The sequence below is a fragment of the Chionomys nivalis genome, chromosome 25 (assembly GCF_950005125.1).
Source record: "Chionomys nivalis chromosome 25, mChiNiv1.1, whole genome shotgun sequence".
In the NCBI taxonomy this organism is placed as follows: domain Eukaryota; kingdom Metazoa; phylum Chordata; class Mammalia; order Rodentia; family Cricetidae; genus Chionomys; species Chionomys nivalis.
Window position 1 is genome coordinate 26,781,986 of NC_080110.1, and position 13,133 is coordinate 26,795,118.

The following is a 13,133-nucleotide window of genomic DNA, read 5'->3' on the forward strand; positions in this document are numbered from 1 at the left end:
TCTAACACACAAAGTTAATAGATGTGAGGACAGAAATCACAAATTCTCTCAACAGAGACTGAAAAGACATTTGACACAATTCAATATGCCTTCGTGGAAAAAGTCTTAGACAAACTGGTAACAAATAGAGTGTACCTCAAAATAATAGAGGTTACATACAACACCCACAGCCAGTAGTATGTACTGAGACATTTCCTGTAAAATCTGGAGTGAGATAAAGATTCCCACTGGATTTCAGTTCAAAGTCACAGCAGTAAGAGAAGAGAACCCTGTACATGTGTTAGACTAGGAAGGAAGAATTAAAATCATCCTTATTCACCGACCATGTGATTCTATACTAACAAGACCCTACAGACTCTTCCAGAAAACTCAGTTTTTGCAGAACGCAAAAATCAGCACAGAAAAAACAGTGCTTTCGTCTGTACAAATAGTGAACTTGCTGAGAAAGAAAGAAGAAAAAAATTGATCTCTTTTCCAATACCTAAAATAATAATAATAATAATAATAATAATAATAATAAGGGACTAGAAACAACCAAAACAAGGCAGTGAAGAACCTCTACAACAGAAGTTTTATACCTCTGAAGAAAGAGGTTGAAAAAAACAGCAGAAAATGGAAAGACCCTATGGCTATAGGTTGATAGAATTAATATTGTGAAAATTACCATTCTACCAAAAACAATTTTCAGATTCAATACCAATAAAAATTTCTACAACATTCCTCACAGAAATAGAAAAAAAAATCCTAAAATTCACCTGGAGCCACAACAGACCCCAGACAGCCAAAGCAATCAGATCCCTAAACATTTTAACCCCACCACAGCAGGGATTAAGTTATGAGGTCTCTACACTCACGAATGGATTGACAAAAGAGCTATTAGGAGTGGAATGTGGTTGTACAAACCCTACATTTCGAAGGCAGAGGCAGGTCCATCTCTGTGAGTTCAAGTCCAGCCTGATCTACTTAGAAAGTTCCAGGCCAGCCAGAGCTACATAATGGAATTCTGTCTAAAACAACAGAAACACAAGGTACTAGCTCAGTAAGTCAGACCTCTTTCCTGCATACCCCTCCATCTTTCTGCCATGTTGAATCAGCAGTCAACATACCTTCTTGGCAGGCCTTCAATCCCAGCCTTCGGCAGACATTAAATCTGTCAGTACCTTCATCCTGCAATTCCTTCGAATAGCTTCTAGAATTACTAGTAATAAATTTCTATTTTGTATAAATTGCCCAGTGGCATTTCACTATAGCAGCGCAAATGGTCTGTGAGCCTTCTAGGAACACTGGAAGGATTAGAAGTTTGGGAAAACTGACTTGGGGAGAAAAAAGAAGATGTCCACAGATCCCCGCCATGGCTTTATCGCTTCCCGTCTCGTATCTGTGATGAGCAGCAAATGGGACAGCTTGAAGTTTTAGGAACATATCCATCTCACAAATACATAGAGCACACATGCTAATATGAGATGATTTTAATATATCTTATTAATACTATGCATTTTGTGTAAGCAAACCTATCATTTACTTAGTTTTTTACAGGTTAAAAAAATGCTCCACACAGAAAATCTTAGAAAAAACTCCTGATGTGGGTAAGAGGCTCATACTTGGGCATTCTCTAGGCATGGATTGCAAACCAGAAGCCTCGGTTAAAATCCTGAGCTGAAGCTGTCTGGGTACAGCTCCGGGCCTCTAAGCATAGCCTACAATTCTCTTTATCCCCTCAGCTTGCTGGAAACAGAAACAGGAGGGGAAGTTCCTCATCTGGAGTCTAGGGCGGGGCTACTTATACCAAGAACGCTTCCTAGAAGGATTTGAGAAGCTCCAAGGGATGTCTGTTATTCAAAACAATATATTTTCTTTAATCGAGAGTAAAATCTGATGACTTTTGGCAAATGGAATTATGTGGAGGCCTGGTAATTGCTACCAGGACTGTGAAAGACATTCTCAATTTGTGACGCTCCACCGAGACTTCCAATTGAGATGTCATAAGCCATTGGTGTGGCCAGACGCAAGGACATGTCCGAGTTAACATGAGCTAAAATGCAGACAGTGCATGTCTCTCCAAAGCTGTAAATATAGAACTATAAATTTGGAAATGTCTGTGAGACCCTTCTAATCCTGAATTCCTATCCAAGGAGGAGATTACAGCAACCCTAATGTGAACGGGAGCTGGGAGAGCAAAGCAAAAGGCAGCAATGACAGCCCTTCTTGGGAATCCTCTCCAGAGCTAGCTCAGAAAGCCCAGCGCACATTTGCACTGGGAAAGGGACGCAGTCTGGACGAAAGGCCAATGATCGACAGATTCGATCTTCTGTCGGTCGAAAGAAGAACAAATAAAGGAGGAGTGGGGGAGGATGAGGTGCAGAGCAAATTACAGCAGTCTCGCGAGAAGATACGTGAGACGGTGGAGACGTGGCAGATGCCGTGAAGGGAAGACTGGATGCTGGAGAAGCTGGAATCAGGAGTAGCCATCATCCTGATCACGCTGCCCGACGGAACTCCTACAACCTTCCAGAATTTTGGACTCTTATTCCAAGTAATCAGAAAATAACTCCCAAGGGTCAGGTAGGCCCACTTCCATGTCACAGTTGCAGGCCATGGCTTCAGCCAGCTAAAGCACCTTTATTTAATTATTCAGACCAGATTTTAATAGCTGTTAGGCAACTGCCTGTACTAAATGGAGCAAGGTACCAGATGTCTGGCCCAAAGTTTATTGTCCCAGTAAGGCCCCCACTGGGGAGCTTTTCAAGTGCTCCTCAAAGATCTTGCATGGGAAGACAGTGGCTAGCAGAGCCAGTACAAGGGACCCTGGGAGGAAGGGGCTAGAGAAATCTACCCTTCAGTAACCAGATGGAGGGGACCAATGGGAGACAGGAAATGCCAAACGTGGAAGGAAAGCACTGGCTGGCGAAAAACAACTGTAAGACATGCTGCCTCTGCCCACTGACTGTTTGGTAAACACGTCCCCCAGGGATAGAGACAACTTCACAATTGCAGTAGAGACTCCCCGCTATTCCAGCCATCATTATCTTCAAACATCTTGTTATTTCACACCAAGAGGTGACACATAAACCTGCCCTGGCCCAGAGTGTCAGGCTGAAGTCCCACGCTCCTGATCGAGGTGTCAGAGGAAGAGCCCTGTGCATACCCCAGGCTTACCTCCTGGATGTTCTCCTTCACCCGGCTGTCAGAGGGATGCATGATGGTCCCCATCACTTTCATGTTGCCACAGACAACCAGGGCTTCGTCGGGTGCGTCTGTGTTTATTCCTACTCGACCATGACAGATGACAGAGTCTGGAACTTGTCCTCGTTGCCATAATGCATCACTGTCGTTCTCAAACTGCCCAGGGTTAGAGGCCTGGAGAAACACAGCGGCACACTGCAGTTCAGCTTACGGTGGCAGAGACGGTTGATCACGAGTCCTCGGGGCAAAGGAAAACAGACTGGTGTCTGAGTCCTTCCCCTGAGACTCCCATACTGGTAGAACACGCTGATGTAGATAAATTAACACCGAGAACGAGCCCAGGAGAGCTACAGAGGACCCCGACAGGAGGAGCTCCACAAGCCAAGGCTGAGAACAGCCAGTCTCTGGACCGTTTCTCAGAGACTGAACTGTGTGTTCACTTACAGGTCATGGGCAACTTTATTTTTTTTTATTTATTTTTTTTTTGGTTTTTCGAGACAGGGTTTCTCTGTAGCTTTGGAGCCTTTCCTGGAACTCCCTTTGTAGACCAGGCTGGCCTCGAACTTACAGAGATCCGCCTGCCTCTGCCTCCCGAGTGCTGGGATTAAAGGCGTGCGCCACCACCGCCCGGCCATGGGCAACTTTAAAAGGCAGAGGTGGCAGCAGGGGTCGGGGGGAGAGCAGGGACGAAAAGCTGGGACTCTCTTTTCGGACATAATAATAGTTTAAATTCAGATCAAAAAGTGTGCACTATGTAATGCTCAAGAAAACAAAAATACCTTGTATTTAACTAGCCTTTTATACTTCACAATACTCATATTGGTGATTTCACAAATGACAACAACACAAATATATAAGACACAGTCAGCTATTCCCTACACACAGGGTTCCTGTGGCAGCTACAGTTTTGTTGCTAATCGATATACAGCAATTGTATGACATAAACACCGTTATGGTCATCTAACTGAAAGGATAAGTTGCCCGAGAACACGTAGATAATCCATGCTACATTTCCTCTGATTACTAAGGACTCAAACTTTGCTATTCTACAATGTGGCCTTGAAGTAGCCCTGGCAATCGTTAAAAGCAATCCAAGTGAAACATTTGGGCCAGCCGAAGTTCTGAAGACTTGCCTTCTAGTAAAACTTTGGCCCAAAAATTTCTATGGGGTTGCCCTCTTCCCTCCAGGCTTCTCTGTAACTGCTGTTTCCAAATGCCTTACGCAGGGGTCTCCAAATCCCTCACATTCCTCAGGACAAAATCTTTCTTTTTCTAAATGTGATTTTTGCATTTGTAGCCAGGTGTCGAGAACCCAGATTAACTAGCAGCCTGATGCCTCAGCAGGTAGCATTCACACAGTAGATTTCACTTTTGCCCATCTGGTGGGTCTCCCGTATCTGGGCACCGTTTATCCCCGAAGACAGCTCAAGGAGTCTCTATAGCAGTTGACTCGGGAGAGACCCGGGAATTGGGGTGGGTGGCAGGGGCGGTGCTCGCCAGACCCTTTTTTGATCTTGCTCCAATGTTCTGCCACCTGCACGTGTTATGCATCACGAAATAAATAAATAAAAGGAGCCACCAAGTTTAGCTTTTACTTTGATTTCAGTTGAAGGACTTTTGGGCAACTAACTACACCCTCGTCTTTTGCTTCTACCAGCTTGAAACTTGGACTTCTCAGAAGACCAAGTCTCTGAGGCATCACAGGCAAGAGCGGTGGGGAAATTCAAACCAACAACTTGAAACGTTCTTTTGTAGAAATTGACTTAAACAAAAAGTTTCTGCAAGATCCCTGGAGCCCCCTGGACGTGAATGGTGAGTTGGCTTTGACTCAGGTTCCTTTGTGTCGATGTGAGCGATCAACACCGGAGCATGGAGAGAGCCGATGGGCTTTGCTCTCTGCCGAACATCATGAGCCACTTGGAGGCAACCAACCAGGATAGTGATGGCTTCTTGTTGTTAGCTGGCGTTAATGAGCTTTGGGATAATGCTTACCATGTTGGTAACTGGAAGCTAGAGGGGACGTTAGTCGTTTATGTTTGTTTTTTTCCACAATCACATCATTTGCATTTGTGTCATTAGCTAAAACTAAGCTCCTAAAATATGGTCAAATGTTCTCAAGAAGGAACACAGATAGATCGACAGTGGATACTAAGAAGGGGTCATCATCTCAAGTGAGAAATAACGTAAGATGTGAGCATCCCCCCCCCCCACCGCGCCCAGCCCTGAGACCTGTGTCTTCGGGTGTCAGAGCAGCCTGTACTGTGTACCCCACCGTGGTTGCTGGACACCAAACGCCAAAATGTTCCCTTTACTTTTCCAAATTACTTTTTTTGACTCATGGTTTCATATGTTTAGGGAGGACTTGAATTCCAGTCTAGGTTATGAAACCAGCTAATTGTGGGACTCCCTGGGGCCATTTATCTCTGTGTACCAGTGTTATCTTTTGAATAGCGATAAACCTATTTACCCTCTTTAGCCATCTCCAAAGGCTATTGTGGGACTAAGTACCAGTCTTAATGTGAACTGTCTGCAAAATTGAGGGCAAACTGACACAAATTCATCCTCCACATCTGGCTGGATGCAGAGCTCACTGGGAGTAACAGCAGCAGAGCCACAGTTCCCGGGGGCTCCCTTCTGTGAGAACACAATGCAAAGGGCGCCCCCTGCAGGTACTTGGGATAGCAAACAGCATTAGAAGTGATTTGATCGGAATGAAAACTGCTGGAATTTCTGTTTTAACTTTGTGACTCTAAACACAGTCAAGGTGCCAATAGAAGAACTTGGCCTTTATCGAGCAGTTCTCAGGAAATAAATGTGTGCATCTTTTGAAAGAGTTATTAAAACTGGGTTCAAACATATTCTTTAGCAGGACCATTCTGTGTGGCATCTACTATTAGGAACTTATTGAAAATGCATATTCCTGGACATCTCAGGCTATTAAAATAAAAACTCTGGGTGTGGGTATGGCTATCTATGTCTGAACAAGCTCCCTGGGTAGGTTGGGATAGGGAAAGAAAGTTTGTGGTCAGAAATCCCCCAGAGAACATGAAAAGGAGTTGTTCTGAGGATGGCCTTTTCTGGCCCTACCTCTCGCCAGCCATACAGTTGCTGCTGTCTTTAGTGTTGATTTTCTACCGCAGTGTGGTTTGTGGGGAGAAGCAGGAACCCTTGAGGATGGGGTCGTTTCTAGTCTCCCCAGAACAGAGACAGAAATAACATGCTTCTTTTCAAACGGAGAAAATCCCGAAGCGTCTTTGAAAGGCGGGCAAAGGTAATTGCCCCAAATGTTTGCCATCCAGCACCCCCAAACCACCTCTAATTATGTATTTCAGAAAGGAAGGAGAGGTGAAGAAACCCTGGTTGTTAACACGGGGGACCTTGAAGGAACTCCACTCGGGAGTGCTCCCAAAAGCAAGGGCCTAGCAAATACATCTGTTCACTGGACAAAAACTTAACTGACCCTAAATTAGTCCATTTACACCACAGGGGTTTAATATATTTCTAAAGCTGTTATGGTTGACAAACCAGGTGGACAATGACTGAACTCTGGCCACCGGTCTCCCTTCCAAGGAGAATTTTGATAAATATGGTGTCCTTGGACACCTCCCAGAGGCCAGAGTGTCAGGGACAGTCCTCAAACTGTCTTTCTATCAAACAATGAGACACTGATCTCCATTTGAGAAATGGCTCTTATTCCACAAAGCGGATTCCGGTTCTCAAAGAGTGGCTCCCCCTCCCTACGCATAGTCAAGCACGCAGCACCCTTAATTACTAAACTTTCCCGCCTGTCGTTTATTCTGGAGCTCAAGCTGACAGAACCAGGCCATGGCCTCAGAGGCCACACTTGACTCTTGGGTACGGTGCAGTACCAACCCATATGGATATACTATACAGAGATGGTCCTTTCTAGAATGTTGGGTGCAGCAAACACTGGTGAGCGTCTCTAAAACTACTTGAATCAAATAATAACGCCACCTCTTACATTTCTTCTCTCTGTCTCTGTCTCTCTCTGTCTCTGTCTCTTTCTCACTCCCCCTCCCCCTATGGTGTTAATTTGAGTGGGCCAAGAAGTCTGCTTCCACTGTTACACCTGAAGGCAAGAAGAAGCACCGCCTTCCCTAAGCTGACAGATGTGCCCCCAGGGCTTTAGGTTGGTAGCTGTGATCACGGGTCTGCCCACAGAGAATGAAGCTCCCTACTGGAGTTTCACATCCTCCCTACGGCACTCTTAAAAGGCCCGGGACCACACGGTCTCAGCGGCAGCCAGTCTGGATTCACACCCGCAGCTGCAGCCGCTAGTAGCTTAAAGTCGCTATGATGGCCACGATACCCATCTGCAGCTGTAAGCACTCAGCAAATGTCACTCAGCAAACGTGTTGAGCTTTCCTGCATGCCAGGCAGCAGCCCCAACGCCCTGGGGTCAGCCATCATGTGGGAACACAGGAAACCTCCGTGGTGCGTCCCTTGCTCACTAGGCCAGGGTCAGAGAGAGCTGGGATGCTACTGTTTGAACTCCACTGTTTATGAGCTGAGCAATCTAGAATGATTTTGCATCTCAGGCCTCTGTTCTCTGACAATAGAGAATGGTCACAGAGTGAAGGCATCATGGGTATAAAGTGGAATCGTGTAGATTTAACCAGAGCCTCCCACGGAGAGTCAGTGTCAGGGTTTCCAACCTCAGTACCACAGCATGTGGGGAGGGGATGCTCCCAGTGGGCATGGTGCCCTGTGCATTGTAAAGCACTGCATGGCATCTCTGGTCGCTACACCTTAGATGCCAGGTGTGTGGATAACTGCCCTTGGTTGAGAACCATGCTATAAAAAAAAAAAAATGTAGTTTCTGCTGTTATCAAAATTGACAACCACAGTTGGGAAAAAACACACCTCAAGCATGTCGCTGCCAGTTCAACTTCTCCCTGTAAGGTAGAAAAGCATGCATGATCCAGAGAAGCAGAGAACTCTGCTTACCCGTACGATGATCCTTTCAGAGATGTGGGCAGCCAACAAGTAGAACTGGTCTTGGTTAGCAGCATACAGCCCGACCACCAACATGAAGTATCTAATTCAGAAACAGCAGGCTGATGGGGGGTGCATCAAAGAATAGAGACCCAACACTTCATTCATAGTGAGCTCAATTAGACGGGTTCACTTACTTGCAGACTGCCTTCCCCTCCCATGTCAGCAGCACCCCAGAGAAATGGAAGAGCGAGTGGCTGGCTTGCTACTATCCCGATGTGTCTGGGAGCAGCCCCCCTGGGGAGAGCCCCTAGATCTGGGTTCAGCCCACCTATGTGGACTTGCCTATGCCCCACCCCGGTGCATCTCTGAAGCGCTGTTTACAAACACAGGACAGAAACCATCAAGGTCTCCGTGTCCTCAACCATATAAGTCAGACATACTGGGTCTTAATGTAGGAGTTAGAGGATATGCCCATCACACTGGACCCTTCCCGCCTTGACCTGCCCCAGTCATCCTCCGCCTTCAATGTCCTCAGGCCTTGGGCTATAGCTGAAGCCTTAAACCTCCCTGCAATCGCTTAGGGAGTACTTAAGCACCGTCCTCACATGACCTATCAGTGAGATCATCCTAGGATCTAACTATGTCTTAAAGGTCAGAACAAAAGCTCTCTGTGAAGTCTATCCTCCCAGGGCTGGGGAGACGGCTCATTGGTTAAGAACACTTGTTATTCTTACAGAGGACCAAGATTCAGTTCCAGCATGCAGGTTTGGTAAGCACAGTCAGCCCTCAACCCAAGAGCAATGACCAAAATGTGTGGTCGCCCATCTAGAGGACCATGGCGGGAATTAGACTGAGCAGGAGCGAGCATTGCTGGGAGCAGGGATGGGAGAACAAGGGTGTCTGGGTAAAATGAGATGGGTTAATACTCCAAGCCGGAGAAGGGAGGAGAACCGTGAAGCAGGCTGGGGGAGCTGGTTGGGTGGCTCAGCAGATCAGAGGGGTCCTTCCTAGCTAGGTGATGTGTCTCGACATTCCTGCTCACAGTGGCCCAGGTACCTCTGGTCAGGATTCGGCTTCCCCTTCTTTCTCATGTTGTTGGCTGTGGTTTCACTGAAGTGTAACCGTCCCAGCGTTACTTTGGTGACCTGGTCAGTCAGGAGGTCGATTCTAAAGCAAACAACAGAAATGTCAAGAGAATGCAATAGAGTACAGCGCTTGGGCACATCTCGTTTCCAGGAACCCTCAGAGGGTCTTGTTCCCTGTTCTCATCACCCCGCAGAAGCCGCATGCCCTGGAGTTTCTTACTTAGGCAGAAATCCACAGCATGGGTGCACCAAGGAAGGTCACAGAACGACTCCTTGCTAACAGAAGCTATGTATGCTTCAGGTTTCCAACCCAAGGACCAACTGGTTTCTGTTGCCTCCACAGTGGGAGGAAAGACACACTCGTGTGCTCACAGTCGCTACAGCACCCCGCTCCTCACAAGCGACCCCTTTAGGTTCTTCCAGACCTCTGACTTCTCCTTCAAGCAGGCGACCTCCCACAGCTCAGCCAACAGGAGGCAGCACGCTTCAAAGAAAAGCCATGCAGCCTGCCCGAGGAAGGGAGACCCCATCATATGCCAGCCAAGTCACATGTTTGCTCGCCTGCCTGGGCTCCACAGACATTTGTATGAGTGGCTCTGTCCAGGCTGTAGAAGTATCCTGCCCCAAATGGGCTTGACTGCAGTCAGCTTAAGCTACCGCAACTGCATCCTGGCCTAATAAGCCAGGGAATGGATGCTGCCTCACACATTTCGAGAGAGAGGAGTCTAACTTGTTACGTCATTATTGCTGTGGATGCTACCCTGGGTGCAAACACCAGCATCTGTCAAGGTAACTGTAAAATACATGGGAAAATGAACTGTATGCACGCATATAGGAAATATTGAAATTTTTTTTGCAATGATCTCGAAGCTTTATTTTTATGGATAAACACGTGTTCATAATACTAGCATCCTATTACTAACTTAGATCTATTATGGGTTTTGTCATAAATAGGGAAAGTCATCTTCCCCCAACCTTCACCAAGATGTACTCGGAAAAGAAATTCTTACTTAACAGGATCAAAAGTCTTTTTGCTTCTATCCGCTTGGGACTGTTCGATAGCAATCACTTGATTGGTGGCTTCTACCTGTATAGAAAGACAAAAAGTAAATCAATTCATAGATTAATCAACTTATCAAAAATAATGTTCACTAATAGAAAGTGTTCATACACTTAGAACCTTTGCCAGGGGACAGGCTGGGCTCTGGGTGGAAAGTCTGAATTCTGAAAAAGACACATTAGACTAGCAATGGGCACCATCTATCAGCAGTGTGCCACTGTTTAAAAGAGCGATGCCTGCAGAATTAAATGATGAAATACAGAGTGAGCTATTAAAAGGCCAAAATATCAGAAGCAAAAATGAATAAAAATAAACTAACAAGAGCAAAGCAGCTCAAAGAATATATCCATTCATCTATCCATCCATCATTCATCCTTTCATCCATCTGTCCATTCATCCATCCATCCATCCATCCATCTATCCATCCATCTATCCATTCATTCATCCATCCTTCCATCCATCTATCCATCATCCATCCATCTATCCATCCATCCTTCCATCCATCTATCCATCCATCCATCCATCTATCCATCCATCCTTCCATCCATCTATCCATCCATTCATCCATCTATCCATTCATTCATCGATCTATCTATCTATCTATCTATCTATCTATCTATCTATCTATCTATCCATCCATCCATCCATCCATCCATCCATCCATCCATCTATCCATCCATCCTTCCATCCATCTATCCATCCATTCATCCATCTATCCATTCATTCATCGATCTATCTATCTATCTATCTATCTATCTATCTATCTATCTATCTATCCATCCATCCATCCATCCATCCATCCATCCATTCATCCATCTATCCATCCATCCATCCATTTATCCATCCATTCATCCATCTATCCATTCATCCATCTATCCATTCATCCGTCTATCCATTCATTCATTCATCAGCTCATTCACTATCTAGTGAGCACCTGCTATGCACCAAGCATCACTCTAAGCATTATAGGTAAGTGAACAAAGCAGCCAATACTGTTATCACTCTCCTTTACTTTCTAAAAAAAAAAAAAAAAAAAAGAAGTGAATAAAATTGAAAATGGACAAGATTAATGCACTTGGATGCACATACAGAAATACAGTGAACTCCGTTAATATGTATGATCAGCACATATTTGTAGGTATAATTTTAAAGTGAATAAAATTAATAAAAACCACTAGGCCTGGTGGTATAAGCCTGTAATGGTCCTCAAGAAGATCATCAGGTTCAGACTTGCCTTGGTGACAAGTGAATTCAGGTATAGCTTAGGAAACAGTGAAAGTGTATCTCATAATAAAAAATAAAAAAGAAATCTGGGGATAGAGTTCAGTGGTAGTCTTGCCTAGCATGCATGAGGCCATTGATTCATCCCTATTAATATTTACATCATATGAGTGCATGAACACACATACAAACCCTCCTTAAGTTCTATATGAAGGAACAATGACTTGGCCTCTAAGTAACACATGAGATGGTGTTTCTTCACAGCTGCTCCACACCCTATTCCACCACCGCTGCCAGAGCAATGCTCTGATACGCAGCCTGCGGGCATTCACACTGTCACGGGACAGTCTTTCTAGAAAGCAAAGAGGCAACTGAGATCAAATCCCCTCTTGGGATTTATTCTCCGGCATAAATAAATGTTCAGTGAAGTTTTGCTAAGAAGTCTAAAAGACAGAAATGAAATTTCCAGCAATAAAGCCCTGAGTATTATGTATCCTTAAGACAGAAATCTGTTCCAGCTTTATCAACAGTACTCCGTTAAGTCTGTGCGACCACAGACTTTCATCATGTGAGGTTAACAGGACAGCATTTATTAAAAGAGCAGAATTAATCCACCAACGCTGGACCTCAACCAGGAAGGCTCCATCGTCTGCTCACACATTTCTGTTATGTACCAACATTTTCACAGTGGACACGCTATTTCTATACCCATAAAAATATGTTTGGTGGGCGTTGCTTATTTGCTTGTTGTTTGTATTTAATTTTTGCTGCTGATCCATTTTAAGAGTTCACTCGGGAACAAAGGTGATTGGTGGATACAGTATCCAGCTACATTTTAGAAGACACCACACCTAAGCTCAGGTTCACTCTTCGGATGAGGTCTGTATGCAATGGACATCGCTTCTCTTAAGGGGCTGGGCAGGAGAAAATAATTTAATGTGGTTTCGGCTGCTCTCAAACCATGCTACTTGCGTGTTAGAAGAAACACAGCTGAGCGCCAGAAGTGAGGTGTCATACTCAGACCGACCAAGTTGCGGATGTGTGACCCAAATAAATGACTGTTATCATCTTTAAGGCACTAATGTTTGAGATAAGGATTGTGCAGTATGGATAAAATGACCACCATTACTGTTCAGAATGAATCATGTAACACCACTGGGTCTCTGTGTCCCCTGTGTTAATCTACAGAAAAGGGGGCGCTGACTAAATAGTGCTTCTTTAGCTTTTGAAGTTAGAGAACTCTTTTGAGAACTGGATTAAGATTGAACCCATTCCCTGAGGTCATGCACTGGCAGCAAAACTAAAATGGCTCAGTGTAGCGACATTTCAATCATGTTTTAATAAATAAAGCTTGCCTGAGGATCAGGAGAGTAAAGCAGCCACACTGGTCAGCCTTACAGCCAGGCCATGGTAACACACACCTTTAATCCCAGTAGCCACACTAGTTGCCAAAGACACCAGGCGGTGCATGCCTTTAATCCCAGCCCTAGAGAGGATTATAAAACGGGAGGAAACAGCTCCCAGACACAGTCTCATTCTGAGATTTCTGGAAGCCTGATCACCATTTTGGACTGAAGTCGAGGTAAGAGCCAGTGACTGGCTGTTTTGCTTTTTCAGATCTTCAG

At 45.1% G+C, this 13,133-nt stretch overlaps 1 protein-coding gene across 1 annotated transcript in view; it reads right to left on the reverse strand.

The window, feature by feature from the left end:
• Myrfl (myelin regulatory factor like) overlaps nucleotides 1-13,133 on the reverse strand; it is a 100,854-nt gene that overhangs the window by 43,670 nt on the left and 44,051 nt on the right. Inside the window, exons 8-11 of the mRNA XM_057757420.1 lie at nucleotides 10,238-10,314; nucleotides 9,199-9,309; nucleotides 8,152-8,242; nucleotides 3,157-3,357 (exon numbers count right to left, since the gene is read on the reverse strand). Of these exons, the coding sequence (XP_057613403.1) occupies nucleotides 3,157-3,357; nucleotides 8,152-8,242; nucleotides 9,199-9,309; nucleotides 10,238-10,314 (480 nt within the window). The remainder of the gene's footprint in view (nucleotides 1-3,156; nucleotides 3,358-8,151; nucleotides 8,243-9,198; nucleotides 9,310-10,237; nucleotides 10,315-13,133) is intronic.